Source organism: Tachysurus vachellii, chromosome 11, assembly GCF_030014155.1.
Source record: "Tachysurus vachellii isolate PV-2020 chromosome 11, HZAU_Pvac_v1, whole genome shotgun sequence".
NCBI lineage: Eukaryota > Metazoa > Chordata > Actinopteri > Siluriformes > Bagridae > Tachysurus > Tachysurus vachellii.
In genome coordinates, this window is record NC_083470.1 from 19,263,565 (window position 1) to 19,291,232 (window position 27,668).

Below are 27,668 nucleotides of genomic sequence, written 5' to 3' on the forward strand. Positions count from 1 at the left end.
ATGTTAAAAATCAAGGAAAACCAGCACAGGTCAAAGGTATGGATGGATCTCTGGTGCTCACCTGGAGGCATTTTTCTTTCTATTGGTGCCACAAAGAACTAATGAATCAAATTATGACCATGCTTAAATGATGATGATGATGATGATGATGATGATGATAGTGACTGAGGTTGTTGTTTTATGGTAGCTCCAAAAAATAAATGTTCCTAAAAAGAATCCTAAACCTTACAAAGTATTCTGTGGAAACAGATTTTATTCCCATGGCATCGCATATAAGAATATATTCTAACACTTGGAATAAGACTGATAGTGTATGAAACTAGAAAAATCTTTGGTTTTGTTCATTGGCAAAAAATGAAGCAAATGTGGATGGATTCCTCCTGACTCCAAGAGTTCAGCAGAAAACTACGAGTTACATAAGAACCGGTTAAAAAATAACTGTGGGTTCTAAGCGCGCTCTATTTAATCTGACGTTGTTCTCTGACTCAGATGGGATGGGATTACTGCTGATCAGCGGGTTTACACTGCTCTCAGACTCTAAGGCAATAGGAGGGAGAGAGAGAGAGAGAGAGAGTGAGAGAGAGAGAGAGAGAGAGAGAGAGAGAGAGAGTTTCCGTTGCGCTTGAAGCGCATCAGTAGTTGGGACAGTAGGACGCAGGGACACAGGGACACAGGGACAGCTCTCTGACCGCAACATGGATCACAACCAATGTTTACTTTCTACACATCCTCTCTACACAACTTAGGACCGTAAACCCAACTCTGGTTTGATATCTTAACCTCAGGAATACTTCAAGATTTTTTCTGCAAAATGGAAATGACGTTCTTTATTTCGACGGTTTTCTCCCTTATCCTCGTTGGAAACGAACTGACCAGGTAAGAGTTGTGCGCCTGAGGTTCTGCTCCAAACTGATTGGTACTAAATGTTTATTTAATCCATACAGTGATAATTATCCTCTTTATAAGCATCATTTACATATACATCCTCCTGTACGGGTTCGAGGCGCGTTTCCCTGTGCGCGCTCTCGCACCCGGTGCAGCACCATTATCTTTACACGGTGATCATTAACTCGTTTACTGTGCCACAAACTTATGCATCTATTCGAATCCAGTTGGACTTGCAGGTTGTTGGTTTTACACCTTTTGCTGTTTTCTGGGTGCTCTCGAACCCGAGAATAAACAGCGCGCTGTCAGTGCGGATGTATTTATAGTTGTAGTTATCTGAGCTTTCACCATCCTCTAGGATCTTATCTAAAGCTAGTAAAGAGTTGTGCAGGAGAAGAGAAAAGAAAAACTGGAGAATCCTGACTCTAAACCTAGATTATAGCTCTGGATAGGTAAAGAGAACACGCGCACAGAGAGAGAGAGAGAGAGAGAGAGAGAGAGAGAGAGAGAGAGAGAGAAAGTGTGAGAGAGAGTGAGTGAGAGAGAGAGAGAGAGAGAGAGAGAGAGAGACTGAGTGAGTGAGTGAGAGAGAGTGAGAGAGAAAGATAGAGAGAGAGAGAGAGAGAGAGAGAGAGAGAGAGATATTCATCATTTGAATTATCCTCACCTGAGGGAAGGAAGTTTGTTTTTTTCCTCATTTCTTTCTATATTCTCTCTCTCTCTTTTTTTTATATAGCATTATCACTAGAAAACAAATCAAGCAGAAACAGAAGTTAGCACAGATATTTATGTGGCCTAATAGTTAGAGAGTCTGACTCCTAACCCTAAAGTTGTGGGTTCGAGTCTCGGGCCGGCCACAACTGAGGTGCCCTTGAACAAGGTACCGAACCCCCAACTGCTAAATGGCTGCCCACTGCTCCGGGTTAAATGCAGAGAACAAATTCTGAGTATGGGTCACCATACTTAGCCGTATGTCACGTCACTTAGATGCGGCTGAAATCAAATGGTTTATCTGCTTACAGTCCAACTGACAACGCCACACATTTTTTTCCTATTGATACCAGAGGACCACTGGTGCTGAACCCCTTTCTCAATTCATAGCTCAAACCAAGAGTAAGTGCCAGGTATTCTCTTATTGCACTGTAGCATAGTGAGTAGTGTTAGTGGTGTTTCACACCTCCAGAGATCCTGGTTCCCTCCTGGACCGAGGTTGCTGTCTACATGGAGCTCTGCAGTACTCCCTGTGTTCTTGTGGGATTCCTATATATTCTCCGGTTTCCTCCAACCTACCAAAAACATGCCAGTAGGTGTTCTGGATATAGTAAATTCCCCCTAGGTGTAAATGTGTGTGAATGTGAATGTGTGTATGTGCATGGTGTTCAGTGCACACCCAGAACAAAGCAGTTAAATTAAATAAATAGCGTGCCTGAAATACTGGATCGTGCACCTGTTTAGTACGTTTTGGATTTTGCTTTTAAAGCATTAGTAAGTCTATTCAAGCGTTTATACTTTCAGAAAAAAGGTTCTTCTATGATTCAGTGGATAATGAAGGGTTCTTACATTTTTCAATAAAGCAGTAGAACCTTCTCTCATAATGAAACACAGCGTTCTAGGGTTCTACACAGAAGCCTTAAGGAGGAAATTGATTTTTGAAGAATGTAGAAAATATGTTGTCAAGGAGATGACTGCTTCTTTAAGATCTTAAATGAGTGATGTATTAGCGTTAGCCCCGACTTTCCTCCTTTCACACAGCAGTACAAAAAACCCACCAATGAACTCTGAATATGGCTGCCACAAGCACCCTCATGCGTATCTTAAATTATTGTATCTCTAGCCATCTGGCATTACCTCATTTGTATAAAAAGCCATTTTTCAATCACAGAAATTCATTTTAGATTAAATCCAATTGCAGTTTAATTTGCTGGTTTAAATTGATACAGATTCTTTATTTTATTTAGAGACTTCATTGATGCTGAATAGAACGTTATTTTTTGTTATTATTTAGAAATAAAATGCTGCTCAACCATTAGATATGGATTGTTGTGGTTATGGCCTAGATAAAAAAAAACAGTGCAAACCTTAAACGTCCATTTGGACCACTGTTGGTCCTTGATGTGCTTGTCATTTTGTTTGTGAAGTGAATTATATTTGAACTGGCTTGTATTGGTATATCTTAAACTACAGTGGTCACACACAGAAAAGAACAATTTCAATGAAAACAGACTCTCGTGTGTTTTTATATGCTGAATCATCAGTAGAAGGTAGAAAACATTTTGGCAGCATTGGAAAATGTGAGAACTTGCATACCTCTCACATTCTCAAGGGCAATAAGAGCTGGCGAACTTGTAAATGACACTTTAGTAGGGCATTTGGCAAGGGAATGGAAAGGAAAGGAAGGGAAGGGAAGGGAGCGGAAGGGAAGGGCAAGAAAGGAAGGGAAGGGAAGGGAAAGGAAAGGAAGGTAAAGGAAGGTGAAGGAAGGTAAAGGAAGGAAAGGAAAGGAAAGGAAAGGAAAGGAATAGCAAGGAAGGGAAGGGCAAGGAAGGGAAGGGAAGGGAAGGGTAGGGTAGGGTAGGGTAGGGTAGGGTAAGGTAAGGTAAGGTAAGGTAAGGTAAGGTAAGGTAAGGTAAGGTAAGGTAAGGTAAGGTAAGGTAAGGTAAGGTAAGGTAAGGTAAGGTAAGGAAAGGAAAGGAAAGGAAAGGAAAGGAAAGGAAAGGAAAGGTAAGGGAAGGTAAGGCAAGGAAAGGCAAGGAAGGGAAGGGAAGGGTGTACCACATTTTCTATTGGCGCACCATGCCATGTATCAATCCAGTAACAAGGCATCAATTATTGGTTCATTTCAAACATTAATTATTTATTCAATAATCTCATATGGGTAATAACAGTCAGTGTAATACAAAAATAGATATGAATCTTTATGGTGTAAAGAGATGAATAAAAATGGTATTGTTTTGTCAATGTTGCTTCACTGTTACATCGGGTTATGTGAACATGCGAAAGTGTGAACCCGTGTCTTTCGCTCCCATTTCATAAATCTTTGTTGACTCATTGTGTCAGTCACGCTGTTTTCCAGTGATTCATCCAACACATTTTTTTATGGCACTTTGTATTTCTGTATCTCCATTCTCAGGAGTGAATGATTTATTTTTGGTTAGTGTGTAGATTTTTTTTGTTCTTTTAAATGCCCCTTTTTTTTCCTCCCCCTCTGTTTTGTGCCTCACAGTACCAGTACGTGCAGGAGAGTGTGAAAGCAGCTGGTGTTACCTTGTCACCTTCTGTGAGCTACAGCTAACAGTTTTTCAATTAACCCGCTGCACTTGAAGCAGAGCAGTATGTCCCTTGATGCTTTACAGACTTTACAACCCGAGAAACATTTCCAGTGGAACCTTTTTTTTTTGACACAGAAACGTACACTTCTACAGTATGTACCTTCACAAATCCACATTAAACTCCTTCATAATGCATTGCGATAATATGAATTTACATCACATGTAAATTCATCCTCAGAGGCATGCTCCCTTCTCTGCATCAGTGTTTATGCTAAAATGTTCATCAGATTTGCTTGGTGTTTGGTGTTCAAACCATCTGGAAGAAAAAAATAGCTTTTTTTTTTTTTTTTAAATCAACCACCTCAACCATGTGCCTCGCTTTATAGTTATTTATACTGAACTCTGACAGATACACAAAATGACACAAACTGTTCAGACTAGGTATTTTGTCTGTTATGAATTCTGTACATACGAAACAGGTGTTATTGAGTTTATCATGCTTTGTATACTTGAATTTTATACAACACAACGGTTATGGTGAAGTGACAGTAAAGAGATTTTATGCAAATTCTTAACAATAGACAAAAAGAAAAAAAAAAAGATTTCGGACTGAGACTTCTAACTTCAATTCATTTACACATTACTTTCAGTCAGTCTAATAAACTGTCAGTAATAAACTCATTTCCTACTGCTATGGAGTTTGGTTGAGATCAGTTTTGTCAACTGGGCCATAAATATGGGGATGATCAGAGGAGCTCATTATTGGTCCAAGTGTTTTTGTGCTCTCCATACTGAGAAATGTGACTATGTGGTTGGTTGGCTTTTAGTATATTGAATCGAAACACATTTATGGACTAGATTGATTCTGACAAGTGAACCTGATCAATTCATGTAATATTATCATAATCTGTTTACCTTAGATAATCTTGTAAGGAAAATCAGCACTGAATGGCATAACGCTAAACTCAGTCACTAAACAGCATTACAGAACTATATGAATTCAGGATATAAATGATACATTTTAAATGAAAGAAATGACCAGTGAATTAATCGAATTTAGTAATGCATAGTATGTAATGCCGCCGTCTTACAGCAACACGGTCCTGAGTTTAATCCTGAGCTCGGGTTAGCGTGTAGTCTTTGGTTTTATTCCAAGCTTTCAAAATATATGACCAAATTCTGTTGGAGGTACAAAAACAAATTTCTTACAATAACTCAAGTCATTCGTATGGAACCAGTGTAGACATTTGAATTCAGTCAATTTAAGGAGTTTATCGGTGTAGTGTATACAAAATATTAATTAAAAGTACACATTAAAAGAAGTTCATATTTAAGGATCATCATTATTTATAGCTCTTCTCTGATGATGTGTATGTTTTATTATTTAATATTATTTATTATGTAGTATTTTTTTCATTTTTAGGGGTTTTAAAAACATAAAACATTTTAAAAACATCTTAAAAACATCTTTTTTAATCTTAATTAAAAAAATATATAGTACTTTGAACATATCGTCTTTATCTCAATCCGAACTGATTTATCAAATACAGATGATGAAAACCAATGGATTTAATGGGTATTAAACACAGCTCTCAAATTGCATCTGCAAATGTGGATGATTTACAACAAACGCAAAAGACTTTTAGTAAAAATATAAAATGGGTCAAGTTGACCTGAACACACAAGGACACGTGCCGATATGTGCTTTTTTTGTGGATCTTATGATAAAAGTGTTATTACTTGATCTGATTTACATGACATTACATTTACAAGACCATTTATTATCTCCTATGACCAGTATGAGCATCATGGCAACTATTTTATGTGTGTAGGTCATCTTTTATCTAAATAATGTTAAAAGCCATTTTTTATATATTTGTTGTACTAGATACTGAACATAACTGTTGGTTCATATCATTTCAGTTTACACATCATCACCTGCAGTCGGCTCTCCCCGTTTTAACATAGCATGATAATTTATGCTCTGCTTAACATTCATGGTTGAAGTGTTGCAGTGATGCAGGAGCTGCTGCAGGCAATGAATGAGATTCAAAATTGCTGTAAAACTGTTTAGCTGTTTTCTATGTTTTTACGTTTGTTTTTACAATTTCTGAAGATGATTGTACCAGTTTTAGGCAATTGTACTAGGCATTACCGAGAATTTATGCATGACCAATTCACAGTTTCAATCCTGTGATCTACATTGAGTACTACCCAGTTCGAATATGCTTCATGAAAGAGTTTAGACAGACATGTTAAGCTAATCTCAGCCTTTAGCAGTTAATCAAATACGAACCTGAGTTTGCTTGGTATCTTGTTTTTATTTTAAAATTCTGCTTATCTGGCATTATATTTGAAATGTTTAGTCATTTCTCAAGGATTGCACCCCTTAGATAGTGTAGGAGTTATATTTATATTTCAGTTTAATTGTTGGAGTAAATTGCTGTGGTATAAGAGGAATAAAATATTTGGTGTTAATCAAAGCTTATTCTGATTCACCAACATAACCCATACCAGTCAGGCATGAAATGGTGATGTGGAGCCATCTTGTGAGTTTGCTACATGCGAGATAACAGGTGGGGTTCATGTGAAGTAAATAGAATGGTGTGAAATGTATTTGCATTTATTGAAGAAACACGTTATCCAACATCAACTGGTCCCTTAATCTAATGATTAACCAAATTGGATTCATTTAGAATAGACACTCGCAGGCTTGCTTACTGCTGGCCCTGTTAAATCTAAACATCTCTGAAATAGAACTTTTCCATCCTGAAGTAGGCTAAAAGGGCTTAGCCATTACAATATACAATGCTGCAGTCAAAACTATGGAAACTTTGGAAGAGAAGAGAAAGAAAGTAATTAAATATATCAGCTCATTCTGATTGATCACTTCATCTTATTGTTGATTATTGTTGTTGATATGGTGATGTAAAACAACACATCCTGTCTTGTTTTATTCATTAAGAATTATGCAGTGTTGGACTCAATGCAGTAGAGAGATAAGGGCTTGGCAATGGTGCACTGAAAAACCTCAAATTTTACCTCAGAACCACACAGGGCATTTTATGACTACACTCCATCTGACTATATACTGTACAGTACAAGCCCGTAGGCAGGGGGGGTTCGGGTGGTTCCCCTCACTGCCAAAGGTCCAGAATTTAAGTCGTTTTTTTTCATGTGATTATTGTCATTATTGTTTTAATCAATGCTTGTGACAAATATTCTGGGTTGCTGTTTCAAATGAATATGATACATTATTGTAGCTGGACGTGTGTGTGTGTGCCACACGTGCAGTTCAGCGAGAGTTCTCGCAATACACTTTTCAAAGCAACGGTGAAGCATCGCCTCTGAATGATGGGGGGAGGGGTTATATATATATATATATATATATATATATATATATATATATATATATATATATATATATATATATATATATATATATATTAATTAATTAAAAGGATTTAAAGGATTAATTAAATTATTAATAATTTTATAATGATTAATTTATTATTAATTAAAAGGATCCATATAAACGTAGCGTAATTATAATAATAAAACATAGTCGGATATTCAGTGATATTGGCTGTGTAATATCGACTTTTGTGATTGGCCAATACTGGCAGACTGGAGCCAATGGAAATGCTTCTCTTCTTTGGTGAGTGTCTTTATTCCTCTGAGAACTAACCCTGTCTACTAAACTAAACCTATCTAACCCTGACAAAGGTGGTACATGAGGAAGCAATTTGACAACAATGCAGTAAATAATTTAGGTGCATCAAAAAGCGTGCTTGTTAAGATACCAGCAGACAAGCTAATCCAGCACAACTTAGTGCATAAAAGGTCACCAAAATGAAGTATTTGAACCTCATAATTAAATACAAAATGAGGAGAAAAACTGCAAAAAGGTCCACTTTTTGAAAAAAGAACCCCCCTTTTCAATAGACTGGCTACGGACCTGCAGTATGTTGTCCTATCATTCTGTAGTTTGCATAGATTTTGTACATACAGTATAATGGCATGTGTTTGCATCTCTATGCACACTATTAAGGGATAGTTAAAGCCTCAAGTTAGGCTGCATTAATGAAGGGAAATAAAAGAGCAAGAGCCATGGAGATGGAGAGGAAATTGCCTCTTAACAGTTTCACGTGAATGAGGCTGAGCTGTGAATCCCAACATTTAGCAATACTGTTAGGGCCAATCAAAGGGACTGCACTGCAGATTTTACACTTTCTCAATTTTCCTCCGAACTCTGATAATTTCTTATCACAATTCATCATATAGGTTCAAACAATGGCTTAATAATATTGGTATTGCAGTAAATATCTGCCAACACCCTTTACTTGACAAGTTGAAATTTTTTATTGAATTATATTGAAAATAATTAATAGTTTCTAAATCATTTAAATGTATTACTTCAACTACGTACAACTTGATAATATTATGCACCTTCTTTAGAATAAACTACAATCTTAACGTTTGCAATTGTTACTGAACAAGTACAATTGTTACTGAGCATTTTTAAATTAGCATAATATTTGTAATAAATTTGACTTAACTTTGAGTAACAGAAAATTCAAGACAAAATCAAATTACAACAACAGAAATACAGTAAACCACAAATTCAGACCTGGTAGTGATGTATTAACTACATAACCCAGTCAAGCTTAAAATGGCAACATGGAACAATTTTGTTTGTTCGTCAATTTTAAGATAAAGGGTGGGATTCAGGGGCAATGTCATTTGGGGTGCAGGCAAGTGGTAGATAGACAGATAGATGTTTTTGGAATGTAAAATGTCACTTTTCTACCAGGAAAATTAAAGTATACAAATCGCTTTTATTTCTCTTAATCTAACAATTAACCAATTTTTAATTGACGGTTGGGTTTCTTTAGTCTAAACACCCAGAGGCTTGCTAATTGCCAGCCCTGTGTAACCTAAGCATGAGTGAAATAAATCTTTTAGGCTACATAAATAGTAAGCTATGCTGCAGTCAAAAGAAACTCTGGAAGAGAGATATACTTTTTTTGTATATTAGTCTTGAGCCATTTCAAAAGCTTTTGGACTATTGAACCATAGTAAGAGCCAATATCTCCAAATGGAAAAAGTCAAGAAATGGCCAGCCTAACAAAATTCCTCCCAGAAGGCATCAGTGACTCAGAGACTGGCCAAAAATGGAATCCATGTAAGGGTTGCAAGCAAAAATCACTGCTAACATCTTACCTTTGCCAAAAAATAGACATCTTGATGATTCCCAAATGTTTTGGAATAATGTTCTGTATAAGGGTCAGAAATGGAATTCTTTGGAAGACATTTGGTATAAACCCTACACAGAATTACACAATAAGAACATCAGACTAACAGTCAGATATTGGTTTTGGTAGAGTGAATGTGTGGGGGTGCTTTAGTGCCTCAGGGCCTGTGCACCTTGCCATAATTTAAGGAGCCATGTATTCTGCTCTTTCCCAGGTGAACAACAAAACAACAACAAGCCTACCTCTGAATAGCACAAAAGAAACTAAATTAAGGTTTTGGAGTGGCCTAGTCCTGACTTGAACCTCATATTCACGTTCTTCTTTCATGTTCTTCTTGTCTTATACAATATTTTGTATGAAGATCTGTGACAAATATGCAAAAAACTGTGATCAGGAGGGGGCTTATACCTCATGGCACTGTCTCTCCTACCCCAGTACTCACAGGAGAGAGGCTTGTCTTGGTATACTCAGAAGTCCCAAGCTAAGAATCTTATAGTAGGGTTTTTTCAGGTTTTCAGTCTTCTTGGTGACTCCATAGTGATTCTAGGGGATTTCACTGCACATGTTGGGATTAATTGAGATACTTGACAGGACATAATTGTGAGAAACTGTCTACCTGATTTGAATCCATGTGGTGAAATGTTATTAAACATTTGTGCAAGACACTGTGACACTGTGACACAAAAAACTTTGTTCAAACACGCAGTAATCAATGCCATGACATAGGTAGAGTTTGGAGAGCATGGACCAAGAGTTTTATTTGGACCCAAATATGATGTGGCAAACTTCAGGGCTTTAGCAAGGGGAGATAAGAAATAAAAGGAATGCTTTGTTGAACTCTAAATCAGTGGACATCCCATTCCATAAGAAGGAGGTTATGGAGCCCATCTCCGTGTTTGAGGTCAAGCTAACAGGGGATGACTGTAAGGCAGAGAAAATTATGGTTGTGTGGTTAGCCTGTTTCTTAAGTGTTCCATGGATATCTGGGGTAGTGCCTTTTTCTGGTGAAACAAGTGGTAAATGGTGGTCAGTAATTAAATAAAGGGGAGGGTAGATGGAATGTTCCAGTAATAGGCAAATAAACTAGGAATTTGATTTTGTTGGTTGCTACTGTATGCAGTCTGGGATCTGCAGATTTACAGTGAAAGACAAAATAGTTTACATTTACAGCATTTAGCAGACACTCTTATCTAGAGTGACTTACATTTTTGTATTTCAGTTTATACACCTGAGCAATCGAGGGTTAAGGGCCTTGCTCAGGGGCCCTGCAGTGGCAGCAATGACCTTCCAATCAGTAGTCGAACACCTTAACCACTGAGCTACCACATCCCCAAGATGAGTTTAAGATGAGTGTTGGACTCCCTCAAGAGTACGTCTTGTCTCCAATCCTGTTTTTTGCTTTCACTGGCAGGATGTTAAGATATAGCCAAAGTTGCCACTGAGATTGAGTGAGGAGTTAGTTGAGCTAGTTTGGGCAGCTAAAAGGATGTCTCTCTACAGCTGAATCAGGGATATCCCACTGGATGGAAACCCTGGGGCAGATGGGGATAAACAATAGATCCTATGATCTGTGGCTTGGGACAGAGTAATCCAGACACTTTATTAGATTCCAGGAAATGTAGAAGAAAAACGAATGAATAAATGAATAAATGTATTCTTGCCTTTAGTAATAATAGTTCATTATTAATTAATACCACTAAGTTATCTGAGCCTCACCACGTAAGGCTAGTCTTTTTCAAAGTGGCCTTGCTGTTTTTATCTGGGATGTAATGTTTTATATATCTCCAGCTAATATAAGAAGTTAAAATTGTGTTGTGCCATGCACACTGCATTATTGATGACTAAATCATACCCTGAAATAAGCCTTAATTAAGCAATTAATGACTTCCAGATATGCTGCTGTGCAACATGTAAGACGACCTAATCCTCACAGAATCAAAGCTAGAAAAATACATGAAGTGCTCTAACAATGTTTTTCCTTATTTACTGAGTTATATTTGCGGTGTGTTGGGCATTTATAGGGAGTATCATAGTATGGCACTATTTAGAATACAGGCTATTATTCACTGTTGGTATCATGGTTAGATATTACAATTAAGGGTTTTTCCATAAGACTATAAATGTGATATTTTAGGGTGAAATGTCATATTTAAAAAATATATTCACATGTGGCATAATTCATCTGGCACATGCTTTTATTAAACAGAAAAAAACACCAACTGGCCAAAAACAAGTATGAAAGATTTGTGGGAAGAAGAAATAGTCACAACTAAGACACAAACCCACAATCAGAGTCAGAGAGAGACACAGATAGAACTAAATATGAGGGTTGGAGTACATGCTCCAAACACTAGTCACGATGCAGTCAGTCATACTATGCATGATGCAATCTTACAATTCGAAGAGGACTGACTTGCACAGATTGCAAAATAACACACGTAATCATGAGCAACATGGGTTATCAATTACCTCAACAGGTAACACTACCAGAAAAGAGAACTCACTTAGACAAAGGGAGAGTGCAGTGGATAGATCAGTGTTATAACCAAGACTAACCTCATTTAATAGTTTTATGAGATTTATTTCTAAATTACATACATTCTGTTGTAAGGGAATCGATGGATATTGGGTTTTAATAATACTTACTTTAGGTGTGTGAATGACAACAATGTATAAATAATTAATTAAATCTATTGCCAATTCCAACTGTCTCCATTTTCGTCGCATCCCATTAAAAATTGTTATACCGTATGTAGTGTGAATTACAGAAGGTAATCTACATAGGAGCAATTTATGCTTCGCTTTTACAAGAAGCCAATTTGTTAAGTTGTGTAAGCCAGCTAACATTAACTGACTAGTTGAATCATGCCATGTTTGCTAAACAGGAGTCAATCAAAGCACTGGCTTAATTTTAGTATGTGTAATTTTATTCAGCTTATAGTTATTACAAGATTGTTCACTATCAACTATCAAGCTAATAATAGATGATTATCTTATTAACATTGGCACTGTGTGTGTTCTGCGCTCTTCATTTAGTACAGGGCCACCAGAGAGATAGAATAACTGTGCTCTCACTTAGCAGATGTGCTATCCGGCTCTGAGGCTTCACAGCATGTGTGCCATTGCAGCTGTGCTCTGTTTTCCTGCAGTCATTACACACTCTGTGTGGCTAACACATATTTCAAACACTCAAGGTACCTTCTTTCCGAACACTAGCTTCTATAGCTATATGGCTAATTACACTGGCTACTGGATTGACCTGCCATTTTCCGACATTAGTATAAATAATTTAAGCAAGACTCAATAAATGTGGCAGTTATTTACTTGCTTTATTTTTATACTACTAAGACGGCGATTTCAGCAGCACATAATTACATGCACAACAGTCCTATGCACAAATCCTGTGCAGTGGTCTGAACAGTCTGTAAGTCTGTACTTGTGCCTGAGGTCTGAATACCAATAATGACAATTTCATTATTAACTTCTCATTACATGCATGTACCTCAGTGCTGAATAGGGATGATGTAAATCATGGTTTAAATACTGAAACTCGAAGGGAAACATATACAGTTTAAATACTGGTATGTTTTTAGGAGGTAAAAGGAAAATGTGGTCTGAAAAGAAACCCAGATGAAGATGGGAAGAACATGAAAACATTCTCATAGACAGGAACCCAAGCTCAGGATGAAACTGGTGACCCTAGTGCTGTAGGGAAGGATTGCTACCATTACACCACCATATAGTGTAAAATATACCTCTGTAAATCAAGTTAGAAATTAGAACGGCAATAATTACTGTTTACCTAAATAGGTAAATAACAGGGAAAACTAATGTGAGAACATGTGTACACTAATGTGAGAAATGATTTTTCTAGATTACTAGAATGATTTTTGTTAACAACAAAAATGTAAACACTTTGTAAATGTAAACACTGAATCAGTGTTTGTAATAATTATTTTATGCAATGAATAATACTGGAGCTGGTTTGATGTAAACATTGAGCTCAGTCAGCTCATCCTCTTGGGCATCTAGCTTTACACTGCCCTCCTGTGGCAATCTGTGCTATTTAATGTATTTGGACCCAATAATATCTATTAACAAATAGATTTCTAGACAAATCTGATAAGAAAAATCTAAATAAAAATCTATATGCATAGTGATAATCTCAACCAGAACAATGGGGATTAATATGGAGTTGGTCTTTCCCTCTGTTGCTATAAGAGCCTTCACTCTTCTACACTATATTGTTGAACATGGTAATGGGGATTTGCCCATCCGACAGAAAAGCATTATGGAGGCTGAGCACTGATGTTAGACAAGAAGACCAATTGTGCAGTCAGCATTCCAGGTCATGCCAAAGGTGTTTAGTGGGTTTGAGGCCAAGTCTTTGTGCAGTCCAATCAAGTTCATCCATGCCAACGATTGGTATGCCATGTCTTCATGGACCTCCTTTGTGTACAGGTGCATTTTCAGGCTGAAACAGGTTTGAGTCCCTTAGATTCAGTGGAGGAAAATTTTATTTACATTAATTTTAATACAAAGACATTCTAGACAACTGTGGGTTTCCATCTTTGTGGGATTGTTTGGGGAAGAACCAGATATCAGTGTGATAGTCAGTGTTTATGAACTTTTTGGCTATATTGTGTAATTTATGCTTGCCATTTTAAAAAAAAACAGTCCATAAGAAATTTCCCGAGGACCATAAATTCAAACAATGCAATCCTAATCAGTTAAAAGAAAGTGTGCAGTTAGTATTTATGAAGCAGTCTAGAATATAACAAGATATACTAATAACAATGAGCCTCATTTATCCTTTAGTAAAGTTGTGTATACATTTTACACAAATGTATATGTCATACGTACAGTATCTCACAGAAGTGAGTACACCCCTCTCATTCATTCATTCATTCATCTTCTACCGCTTATCTGAACTATCTCGGGTCACGGGGAGCCTGTGCCTATCTCAGGCGTCATCGGGCATCAAGGCAGGATACACTCTGGATGGAGTGCCTACACCCCTCTCATTTTTGTAAATATTTTATTATACCTTTTCATGTGACAACACTGAAGAAATGACGCTTTGCTACAATGTAATGTATGCCACTTTTCCACCAAAAAGAACTGCTGGTTCAGAGCTAGCACTGGTGCTGGTTCAAAGTTGGTTCCACTGGTGAACCTTCTAAGAACCGGTTTGTCTTTCCACCGGCTAGAGAGCCGTCATTAACGAGCCGAGTCTGACGTCACTGTACCACTGTGTCACGTGTGCCAGCAACGTTAGCGCAGCAGCGGCAAACACAAACACATCATCAATGGTGCTTTACTGTTAATGCTCATGGCTTTGTGAACCTACATTAGCGTCCAAACGTAGCGAATCCAACGTGTACGTGCAGCTCCATATAATCTGTATAAGCGGAGGTTGTAATCGAGAAAGTACATAACATTATTTTATCATTAACACAGAAAAAAGTTAGCTTTAGCATGTAGCTACCTAATATCATGTGTGCTGATAATGTATCATATCGTAGAGAGAGCTAAGATCATCAGAGAGAAAGTGGAAGAAATCACAACTTGATGTAGATCTTGATTCTTACCGAACACTCATGGCCAAGTTCTCCTCAGATGTGACTTCTGCCAAGACTTCCTTCTACAAGGAAAAGCTTGAAGCTTCCTCACATGACCCTCGGAAATTCCACAACATCATCTCTTCTCTGCTCAACCCCCCGGCTCCACCTTCTTCATCCTCCCTGACTGCAGAAGACTTTGCTTCTTTCTACCAGGAGAAGATTGAGGAAATCTGCCGGACCTTCACTTCAGCCCCGACTGCACTTACATCTCAGAGTATGGACTCCCCTACACCTTTGTTGTCACATTTCTCAACTGTAACAGCAGAAGAGATTCTAAAACTCATCCAGTCTTGCAATCCTACCACCTGCCCATTGGATCCACTCCCTTCCACTTTGCTGCAGACCATCTCGCAAGACCTTCTGCCCTTCATTACAACTATCACCAATAGATCCATAGCATCTGGTCAGGTACCAACTACCTTCAAGAGAGCAAGGGTTATTCCCATCCTGAAGAAACCTGCTCTGGATCCATCAGACATCAGTAACTACAGACCGGTATCACTTCTCTCGTTTCTTTCAAAAATTCTTGAACGCATTGTCTTTAATCAACTGTCTGTCTATCTCTCACAGAACAACCTCCAAGACCCCAACCAGTCTGGCTTTAAAGCAGCTCATTCCACAGAGACAGCCCTTTTAGATGTCTCTGAGAAACTACATGCTGCTAGATCAGCCAATCTCTCATCCGTCCTTATCCTCCTTGACCTTTCAGCAGCGTTTGATACGGTCAACCATAAGACTCTCTTAGCCACCCTCAGGAGTCTTGGGATATGCGGATCAGCTTGGGAATGGTTCGCTTCCTACCTGGAAGGACGCTCATATCAGGTAACATGGAGGGGAGTGACATCTGCTCCACGCAGACTCTCCACTGGCGTCCCACAAGGCTCAGTACTTGGTCCTCTTCTTTTCTCCCTGTATACTCACTCTCTTGGTGAAGTTATTTCCTCACATGGGTTCTCTTACCACTGCTATGCTGATGATACACAACTTATCTTCTCTTTCCCACCCGCAGATGCCACAGCTTCTGACCGGATCTCTGCATGTCTGGCAGAAATTTCATCATGGATGACTGCTCATCAGTTAAAGCTTAATCCTAGCAAAACTGAGCTGCTCTTCATCCCAGGTGATTCATCCCCAGGTCATGATCTTGCTATATCCTTACACAACGATCTGATCTCCCCGTCAGCCACAGCTCGCAACCTTGGGGTAACCATGGACAATCAACTGTCCTTTTCTTCTCATGTTGCTAATGTGACTCGCTCATGTCGGTTTCTTCTCTACAACATTAGAAGGATTCGACCATTTCTGTCCACACAGGCTGCTCAGGTACTTGTTCAGTCTCTTGTCATTTCTAGACTGGATTACTGCAATGCACTGCTGGCAGGTCTACATATGAACGCAATCCGTCCTCTGCAAATGATCCAAAATGCAGCTGCCCGGCTTGTTTTCAACCTGCCAAAGTTCTCTCATACCACCCCGCTGCTGCGATCCCTCCACTGGCTTCCGGTAGCTGCACGCATCAGATTCAAAACACTGATGCTGGCCTACAAAGCCAAAAATGGACCAGCTCCCTCTTACCTCAAAGCCCTCATCACTCCTCGCACTGCACCCCGCACCCTCCGATCTACCAGCACTGCTCGACTGGTTCCACCATCTCTCAGGGTAAGAGGCAAGTATACTACAAGACTCTTCTCTGTACTGGCACCAAGGTGGTGGAACGAACTTCCCCTAGAGGTCCGGACAGCTGAGTCACTGGCTATTTTCAAGCGGCGGTTGAAGACCTACTTATTCAGGAAACACTTCAACTAGCACTTCTTTCATTATCTTTTGCATTTTTAAAAAAAAAAAAAAAAAAAAAAAAAAAAAAAACACACCTTTGACACTTTCATTGTAACTTTGAACAAATGTTTTAAACTCATGGTATCTTAAGTATGTAACTTAGTGATCCAGCATTAATGTATTCAATGTTAGAGATTTAAGCACTTATGTACGTCGCTCTGGATAAGGGCGTCTGCCAAATGCTGTAAATGTAAATGTAAATGTAAATATCGTGGTAAAGTAAAAGTGTATTAAACATTAGTATACTTAAGGTACATTATCAAATGTGCTAACAGTAACCCCACCCACAGCCCCTGACACAAGCGGTTCTTAAGTGTAGACCAGCAACGTTTTGGTGCTACTTAAGAACCACTTTTCCTGGTTCAGAGCCGGTGCTTTGGCTGTCGAAAAAGAAAGAACTGGTTCTAAATTAGGCTCTGGCGCCGAACCAGCACCCAAACTGCCTCGGTGGAAAAGGGGTGTATAGTTTGTACAACAGTGTAAATTTGCTGTCTCCTTAAAATAACTCAACACACAGCCATTAATGTCTAAATCGCTGGCCACAAAAGTGTCATTTCTTCAGTGTTGTCACATGAAAAGAAATAATAATATATTTACAAAAATGTGAGCGGTGTACTCACTTCTGTGAGACACTGTATAAACTTTCCAATTGATTACCAAAAATTTTGTAAAAGCTTATTTTCTTACTCACATACATATGCTGATATATGATTAACACTAACACGCATTTGGTCAAGACCACAAAAGCCAATAAAAAGCAAAGCTCAGTTGGATTAAGGTTCGGTGTTTGATTTGGCAAGACTAAAAACTTCCACTTTTATCCCCTGATGAAGTCGTTTGTTGTGTTGGTACTGTAGTGTGTTTTGTGTCATTGTCTTGGCAATTCCCAATGATAGTGTAATAGCTCTGATCAATTTACCCACTTTTCTCAGCCTCAAAATGGCTTGATTTCCTCCCATACACAGCTCTCTGATCTTCATGGTCGATTATCTTTCTTTAAAATAAATGCAGTCCTTACAGGAAAAATCCAGGGTGGGAACCAAGACTAGACATTCATCGCTAATCTTTGTTTAAGCAATCAATCTAACAGGAGTTACCTGGGCAAGAAGAAACACATTTACGTGATCACGTGTTCCAATATTTTTGCTCGATTGAAAAATTTGTAGTTTTTGTTTAACACTTGTGGATATAAATATCAGGAAAGAAAAGCTGGAAAATTCTGGTCTATCTTTTAAAAACATCTTTTGATCTCAATATAATGTCAAAAGTATTAGCTTTGCTATTGAAATACTTTCAGAGCGAACCGTGCATTATTTAAACTTGACATCATAAACCATATATAAAAGTCATCACAATTTATATGTTTAGAAGTAAAGTTTATGTTAGTTAATCTTTTAGGCCTTACATTTAGACACATGGGATATGACCTTTTTATGAAAGAAAAAGTTTCTTATGTGAACATTCATACTGTATGAAATATTTACAAGTAACATGGCATAACGTGCCATCAGTTTGAAAGGGTTTTCCTTCCAATAACATCAGATGCAGTTTAAATACATTTATTAAAAATTCAGGAATATGAATAGGTGATGTTACATTACTTATCCACAAAGTCTTGACATAATATGAACTTTTTAAATCATGAAATTTCTCATTATATATAAATGTCTTTTTAACTTGTTATTCCTTTGGTTTCTTTCCAAGAACCAAGAATCATTCCTTAGTTCATTTATTATGACATAATATCATTTTAATATTAAATATTAATATTAATAATTAATATTAAAAAAACTGTGCTTTATTGCTTTATGTGATTTCACACATTTTTTGAGACGCATTTACTTACGATTTTGTGTACCTTTGCTCTTTTAGGGCCATGCTGAATGACGTCGGTGACTATGTAGGTACAGATCTTGAGATTTCCTGGTTGCCAAATCTGGATGATTTAATGAAAGGCTATGCTCGAAACTTTCGCCCAGGGATCGGAGGTGAGTCACTTTCACCCTTCTTTACATTTACACTCTTTGATAGCATACCTACAACATAGCAAAGAGGTGTGCTTTCCAGCTCAATGTCTGCTCAAGGTCTACAGTTAGATGTGATTGCTTGCAAAAACTGTGTTCCAATTCTTGAAATCTAATTTTAAAGCATAATATTTAGGCCACACAATTTTAAGGCAGGCAAGGTAGCCCACTGAAATGCCAGTGCAATTGTGAATTTGTTATTAAAAGCATTTTGCAACAGAGTTAAAATAAGCATCACATTTATGGCATTTGGCAGACGCCCTTGTCCAGAGCAACTTACATTTTATCTCATTTTTATATATCTGAGCAATTGATGGTTAAGTTCCTTGCTCAGGGGTCCAGCAGTGGCAGCTTAGAGGACCTGAGATTTGAACTCACAACCTTCCAACACCTTAACTACCAAGCTACCACATCCCCAGCAAGAAAGAATGTCAGCAACTGAAAAACAACTGAAAAAGTGCTGATTTCTGTGTCTCACAGCTTCACTTAGCTTTGTCACACTTCGTTGCATTTAAATCTTGTTGTGGTTGTATAGTCAATAAGGTTATGGAAGCATTAAAGGACTCACACACTTTTGCATCATATACACTCACTATCTGCTGCACCTTCATACAATTAGATCTTTAGATTTAGACAAACAAGTGTTTACACAAAATGATGGATATAGGATAGATCCATGCAACAATCTTGTTAAAGGCCATAAACGTATTCTTCACATTAAGGTTAAAGGAAAAAAGTAGTAAAAAAAAAAGGCGGAATCAAGAGGCATTAACATTTTAGACCCACAACTGCATTCATTAACATGGCTGTTAAGTGATTTGCATGTTTGAGAATAATGACAGTGTTGAGTCTTTATAGAGGATGAGTAGGTGGTAAATGTTTCTCTGTCTTATGGTTCTCTTTAAAGGACCTCCGGTGAACGTTGCCATGGCTATTGAAGTAACCAGCATTGACCATATCTCAGAAGCCAACATGGTATGGTTTGAAAAAAATCAACTGTTAATATTTTATAATAATTTACAATTAATGTTGCGTCCATTTTTTTTCTTTTTCTTTTATTCTGATGCTGTTTGCAATGTTTCACACTTTAGTTTTGAATCAATTTTAAGGTCAATATTTCAATATAGCTTGAGTTAAATTTGAATTGGGGGGGGCACGGTGGCTTTGTGGTTAGCACGTTCGCCTCACACCTCCAGGGTCGGGGTTTCGATTCCCGCCTCCACCTTGTGTGTGTGGAGTTTGTATGTTCTCCCCGTGCCTCGGGGGTTTCCTCCGGGTACTCCGGTTTCCTCCCCCGGTCCAAAGACATGCATGGTAGGTTGATTGGCATCTCTGGAAAATTGTCTGTAGTGTGTGAGTGTGTGATTGTGTGAGTGAATGAGTGTGTGTGCCCTGCGATGGGTTGGCACTCCGTCCAGGGTGTATCCTGCCTTGATGCTCGATGATGCCTGAGATAGGCACAGGCTCCCCGTGACCCGAGGTAGTTCGGATAAGCGGTAGAAGATGAATAATGAATGAATGAAAATTTGAATTGGCTCCAGTGTCCAACACTGATGAAGTGAATTTTAGTTATCAGAGCTGAAAAATAATATAATGGGTATTTTAGTTTAGGTATGTACATTTATTTTTTATTTCATCATGGCCTTTTAGTTTCCGGCTTCGTATAATGTTAACTAAAGGTTTTCCTTTCCAATTGCTAACAAGCAGCTTTTGGACTTCGAACGATCTAAAAAAATGTTCTTTTGGTTAATTTATGTAGAGTAAACAATGCGTAGATAATTTGTTTGTTAGAGTTAATTGTAACCATTTTTAATTGTGTCTGTAAGCCTCTGTAGATTGGAGCTATAGATATACACAGTTTTGCTAAAGATTTAAAGTGACTGAAAACATTTCAGAGACTGGATTCTTGTATAGAGTAATTGTGCTAACCTGAGCAAGAATTTGAAAATGCAAATGCAGATCATTAAAAAAAAGCTAATGCTGTTAATTATAATAAGCAAAATAATCAATAGCTGTGTACACCCATGTGCATAACATCAAAATGTAAAATGAATCTATGATTGCTAACTGATTTTATGAACTGATCTAAGATTTAGAACTAAAGCTGAAAAGCAGTTCGCATTATTTACACCTAAAGACTAGAGTTCAGTTAATACAAAAGTAGTTCATTAGCATTTCATTAACTTTTGGTTCATTTGACAAAAGTCAGCTAATGCATGTGTACTTATGTTTTAGTGAACTGTTCTTAGTTTGTTCATGTTAAGTCATACAGTAAATATTGTAGTAAACCTTAATGTAAAGCTCTGTGTTTGTGTGTGTTTGTGTGTGTGTCCTGGCAGGAATATACCATGACTGTGTTTCTGCGTCAGAGCTGGCGAGACGAGCGCCTTTCTTACAACCACACGAACAAGACCCTGGGGCTGGACAGCCGTTTTGTAGATAAACTCTGGGTCCCAGACACGTTTATTGTCAATGCCAAATCGGCCTGGTTCCATGACGTCACCGTGGAGAACAAGCTCATACGGCTACAGCCTGATGGTGTCATCCTCTACAGCAGCCGGTGAGTGAGTGTGTATGTGTGTGTGTGTGTGCATCTGTGTGTGTGTGTGTGTGTGTGTTTGTGTGTGTGTGGGTGTGTAATGAGCTGTACATAAAATAAATTGGAATAAGCTGTACAATAAATTATTGTGTGTGTGTTTATGCATCATTCATAACATACAACCATAGAATGACCGAATTATTAATAGTAAATAAATAAATGTTTACATTTTTTTTTACCAAGAGGCTACTCATTTATTGTGCTAAGAAAATATTGCAACTCTGAGAGCTTCTGGGTTTTATATGGGAATTCTATTTCAAGAGCGAATCCTGCGAAATACTCTGCAATACCATGAACATGCAATTCATATTAATAGTACTATTATTTTTAGTAATAGCATTTAGATTGCTGAGTAAACACACCAACAAGACTTCCTGATATGTTTTGGAATATGTTGCACTTATTAGTTTTGGGTTTTTCTTTTTTCTAGGATTACATCAACAGTAGCCTGTGACATGGACTTAACCAAGTACCCGATGGATGAACAGGAGTGCATGCTGGACCTTGAGAGCTGTAAGTGACAAGAAATGTGTGGGTGGGAGAGAGAGAGAGAGAGAGAGAGAGAGAGAGAGAGAGATGAACATCATTGAAACATTTCATGAATCTACACAGATAGCCCATACTATATATTAAATATAATTTGAACTAAGTGTTAGACAACATACCTAAACAAGCATCATTCTAAAATCATGAAGCTCAAGGAACTATTTACTACAGTCTACCACAAGTCAGTGACTGGGTAAGGAGGGCATTAGTCAGAGAAGCAACCAAGTGGCCAAAGATAACTCTAAATGAGACAGAGATATCTACAGCTCAAATAGGAAAAGACATGATGTCAAAAAAAATAAATCGTGGTGAGACTCAAACACGCTGGTATGATGATGCTACAATTAAAAGACCTGAGTTTGACACATGGTGGTGGTAGCATCATGTTCAGAGTTAGATCTATTTATCTATCTATCTATCTATCTATCTATCAAAAAATAAATAAATTAAAAAAATAAAAATAAAATAATAATAATAATAATAATAATGCACTCCACATGATGTTGTATGTGTGGGATATTTTTATAACCAGACCCCAGTTTATGTTTATTGATTAACTCCTAGGTCGTAATGATGTTTGTTGGTACGCAGGAAGAGGTTGTATTTACATTGCGATCCCACGACAGATAATGAAGTGCATATCAGTTCTGTTTATGCAATTTATGATGGTAACTGGTCTCATATTATTAGGATGGATTTGGGTTACATTTCTGACATATAATTCAAATAAAATTCCATTCACTTTCAGGTTGGAATACTACAAACTATAGAAAAGTTCAAGGAACGTAAATACTAAATTCAGTGTATTAGATAAGGATTAGTGTGCAATTTTGATAGATATTCTAGATTAGGGTTAAGCAGCCACGGCATAAACACTCCTGTCTTATCACTTTGTATTGTTGGTGCTGCAGATGGATATTCTTCAGAGGACATCATTTATTACTGGTCAGACAGCCAGAAACATATTCATGGCCTGGACAAACTAGAGCTGTCCCAGTTCACTATCACAGACTACCGCTTTATCACTGAGGTGTTGAACTTTAAATCAGGTGAGTAATTTTTTTGTGAGGATTTTAACATCAAGATTTTTTTTTTTTTATAACAATGTACCAGTACAAAAGTAAATTGGATTTTATTATAGCAAATAACCCCAGATCACTTGCCTACCAACATTTTGTAAGGTCATTCCTTGTTTTGCGTTTAAAATAGCTGGGCATTTCCCTCGGCTCAGTTTGCACTTCCAGTTGAGGCGGAATCGAGGAGTGTACATCATCCAGTCCTACATGCCCTCTATCCTGCTGGTTGCTATGTCCTGGGTTTCTTTCTGGATCAGCCAATCAGCTGTGCCTGCAAGAGTATCACTAGGTTTGTCACTAGATTTGCCATATAATTATCAAGTCTGGCATTAATAAGCTACGGTGCAAGATTTAGTTCTCTTAGGTATTCTGTCATGCAGTTTTATAAGGCAAGCAATTGATAGAGTATTTCATGCATCATAGAGAATTGGCCATAATATTTCATATCATACAGTAATTGGTAACAGTGCTGTTGATTTTTGATTGGTCAGAAGGTGTTGATTCATTGTCTATAATGGAAGCTCTGACAGTAATACAGCTTCAAATCACAGAGCTATATTAATGCGCTCATTCAAGCACATTATCATTTCCATAGTAACAGCTAAATCACAGGGACCTGTACGGTAGATGCTCCACATGATCTCCACAACGTCTAATAATAAACGGATAACATAATGTAAGAAAAACTTCTATATATTTTTTCTTTGCTTTGAAAGAGTTCTGTTTCTTGTTATCATCACAACCTCTAATTTTTTTTACTTATATAGAAAAAAGAGAGTCGGATGAGGGAAGGAATGTTTCTAGATGTTGTAAAAACAGGAAGTGCCTTGTCTCATATACAGCCTTTTCTGACTTACACAGTATTGTGTATTACATAAATAATGTTCATTGAGCTTGATCTGCTCATGAATGTACATTTGCATTTAGTTGTATGTACATGTAACAAATTACTCTGTTTATAATGCTTTTATTTTGATATTTTGCTTTAATAAATTATTCCTAATGAAATGGTACTAAAAATGAACGAAATGTAACCTCTGACTTCAGGAATCACTACCGTGCTGACCATGACAACGCTGATGGTGAGCGCTCGCTCCTCGTTGCCTCGTGCCTCTGCCATAAAAGCCCTGGATGTATATTTCTGGATCTGCTATGTGTTTGTGTTTGCCGCCCTGATCGAGTATGCATTCGCTCACTACAATGCGGACTACAGTAAGAAGGAGAAGGCGAAAGTCAAAGTAAACAAGAATACAGAGGTAAGGGAAATGGTCAGCTTCACTGATTTCAATAGACCATAATACAGGCAATACCAAGTTACAATAATTAGTTTTAAATCTTTTTCTATCATATTGATAGATATTGTCACGAAGAAGCTGTACAGAAAGATTTAGGTTTCTAATAAACAGGCCAGAAGCAAGGAAAAACTCCCTGAGATGTCATAGCGACAGCATCCACAGCAGTATTCATGTGGTACCATGTGGTATTTAGGCTAGCAATGTGTGACCATCTTCAAGCGATTTTTATATAAAGGAGACTCCAAGCAAAGTAGAGCATCAAGATGGGATCAGACAGGTCCTTATCAGTAAAATGACAGCAGTGTTTGTCCCTTCAAAATCCTCAAAGCATGACAATAAAGTGTTTTAACAATTCTGACTCTCAATTTGAATTGAAACTAGTGGATTTATTCATCTAAATTTTAAAAGTCTAAAAAGACTTTTCCCTAGCCTAATGTAAACTGAATTAGAGATAAGACTGCATTAGAGCTTTAAATTCACCCTAAGAAATATTAACTCATATTTCAATGATATTAGGCAGAAAGACCCACTTTTGTTTCCCACTAGTTAGACTCTTATAATCTATACTTCTCTATGGTCTAGCTATAGTGTTTATGTTAAACATTACAATGGGGGAAATGTGATCTCAGTCATGACGACTGTGACACGATTGTTAGTGCCAAGACTGGCTGATTTAAGTATTTCAAAAAATCTCCTGATATTTTCACACAAGATGGTGAACTCTAGATCTACTAAAGATGGTGAGAACCAACAACAACAAAAACAATGAGTAAGTGACAGAACTGCAAGCATCAGACAGAAGAGAATTGCTAGACTGGTTTGATAACTCGAATAAAAAAAGTTATAAATGTCATCTCACATCAAGACAAGATGGACTTAAGATCTAGCACTTCTGATTTCACTCCTGTCAGCCAAGAACATGGATCTGAGGCTACAATGGGCACAGGCTTACTGAAACTGGGCAGTATGATTGGAAAAATCATCACCAGGTGATGTTCTTCTCCCAAAATTTAACTGTTCATTGTTTGTTTTTACAGTCCATGGTGAAGAATGGAAAACAGGCAATGGTCCTCTTCTCACTGTCAGTGACAGGCATGAATCAGGGCCTTGTGGTCTCCAACCGCCAGAACCGCGGCCAGCAACAAACTGAGACACCTGCTGAGCCTCAGGAGGAGGCTGAAACGGCTAAGCAAGAAAGCAGTGAGGAGAGGAAGTGCTGCAAGTGCAAACCCATAGACGCTGACACAATCGACATCTACGCCCGTGCCGTCTTCCCTTTTACTTTCGCCGTGGTCAACGTCATCTACTGGGTGGCTTATACCATGTGACATAATCTTCATATTTTGGATTTTTACATTATGGAGTGATCACGATTGCCATACTATGATTAAGATGGTTCAATCCTTATGATTCACCTGAGACTGCTTAGGTTCTGTTTGGCTCTACATATGATACAGAGAGAAATTGAAGATGCGAACATATGGTAAGGAAATACTTTCCCTTTCAATAAACTCTCAGATAAAGGTGAGTGGATTATGAAGAATTGCTGCAAGGGCTGCTGATTGTCTTGCCTCTGCAACATAACATTGCCTTGGTTTCTCTAAATGTGATACTATTATAATATATTAGATATTATTTTGTGCTATTTAATTGCAGATGTTTTTCACCTGAAACCTGGGATAATTGAAATGAACCATACAACATGACTGCATGACTTCTGTTTTTGTTATAAGTTTTTTTTATTCTTATTCTGCCAGGGTTTTAAGTTTCCTGCTATTCTCTAGGCTTTAGACTGCCTTCAAAATTAATTTAAGACTTTGGAAATCAATATCTAATTAACTTAATTACTTAGCAAATGACTAAAATGTTGGACCAGTCATGAAAGAAAGCCATAGTTTAAATAATGATATTAAATCATGACAATTTCATTTACAATGCCTACTTGCATGTTAATATACTTATAATGTGACTTTAGGTAGCTAAACTCTAGACTTACAGTATCACAAACCAAATGTATTTCTATGTAATATTTTGGGTTTTATAATAGTCACAAGACATTGAAAATGTTCTACTGGCCTGAATAAGCAAGGTATTGGGAGGGATTTATGGCTAGCTTTCTTAAATAATTCACCTCACTCTTCTTAATATAGTTTTCCATTTAAGGCTCCGATTAAATGAAATGACAAGACTAAAGAGAAAATTGTATTGAGTCTATATAGAGGTGATGACTGCTGCAATAAATCTGAGAGTGATAAAAGAAACAAATGTGTGTGATTTACTTGAGTATGAAACAGATTAGATGTGTTTACTGAGGAAATGTTAATTCAGTGCATCTCTACATGGAAGCAAAAGACATCCTTAAATCTTAAGAAACCTCAACATGGCAGACTTTTACAATGATACTGGGTCACAAGTGCAATATATATATATATCGTCGCTGTCAGGCGGAAACCTCGTATGTCCAGATTTGGTCAATTTCATATTTTTTCACATATCGATGCTATTGGACAGCTATTGGGTCTGTTATTTTTACAAGTTATTAAAGTCTTGAAAATAGCTTGCGCGCAAATCTCATAACTCCATTGGACACTTCAACTGTCCACCTCTTCCTCACTCAGCGGGAGAGCTTTGCGGCATATTTCTCCTCAAGAAGAGTCGCAACGAATCAACACGTCTTCTGAGGTAAATGTCTTCAAAACACTGGGCTCAAAGAAAAAAAAATCTTGACCCCCGCTAGTTCTAGTGCTTGCCTGAGGACAGGAATTTAGCGCAAGACAATCCACTGCAACGTGGACTAAACCCTGTGCACTGCAGATAAGGTATGCCGTTTTTTTAATTTCCTGAAAAGTAACGGTTTTGGAGATACGAGGATTCTGGCCGACAGCGACGAGATATATATATATACGGCACTCCAGTCTTGGAGAATCAGCAGAATTTCTTCATTCTTGCTTCCTGTATTCATTACTTTGTTCAAAATTGATTCTAGAAACTGTTCCTAGACAGTGTAATGGCCAATAACACAACTACTGGGTCAGTCACTGTAAATGTCTTAACACATGATACTACACCATGCTTCACTCACCTGGCCTGTGTGCATCATAGTTCCTGAGGGTCAGGTGGCAGGGAGGTTGGAGGCCTTGCAGACCTATCGTTTCCCAATCTGGCACTGTGCAGGGTGTCTACATGCCAATGCTGATGCACTGTTGTAGTGACTTTGCACCGATGAAGGCTACAGTTACTGTGAACTGTAAGAGGCCAA

The 27,668-nt window shown here is 37.8% G+C and overlaps 1 protein-coding gene across 1 annotated transcript; it reads left to right on the forward strand.

Moving 5' to 3' along the window:
* The first annotated feature begins 636 nt into the window (after positions 1–636).
* Positions 637–26,568, forward strand: gabrd (gamma-aminobutyric acid type A receptor subunit delta). The gene is made up of 9 exons (XM_060881313.1): positions 637–876; positions 18,742–18,857; positions 19,801–19,868; positions 21,233–21,453; positions 21,923–22,005; positions 22,950–23,087; positions 23,248–23,403; positions 24,162–24,370; positions 25,447–26,568. Exons 1-9 carry the CDS (start codon positions 812–814, stop codon positions 25,735–25,737), a joined length of 1,347 nt encoding a protein of 448 aa, XP_060737296.1. The 5' UTR covers positions 637–811; the 3' UTR covers positions 25,738–26,568.
* Positions 26,569–27,668: the final 1,100 nt, after the last annotated feature.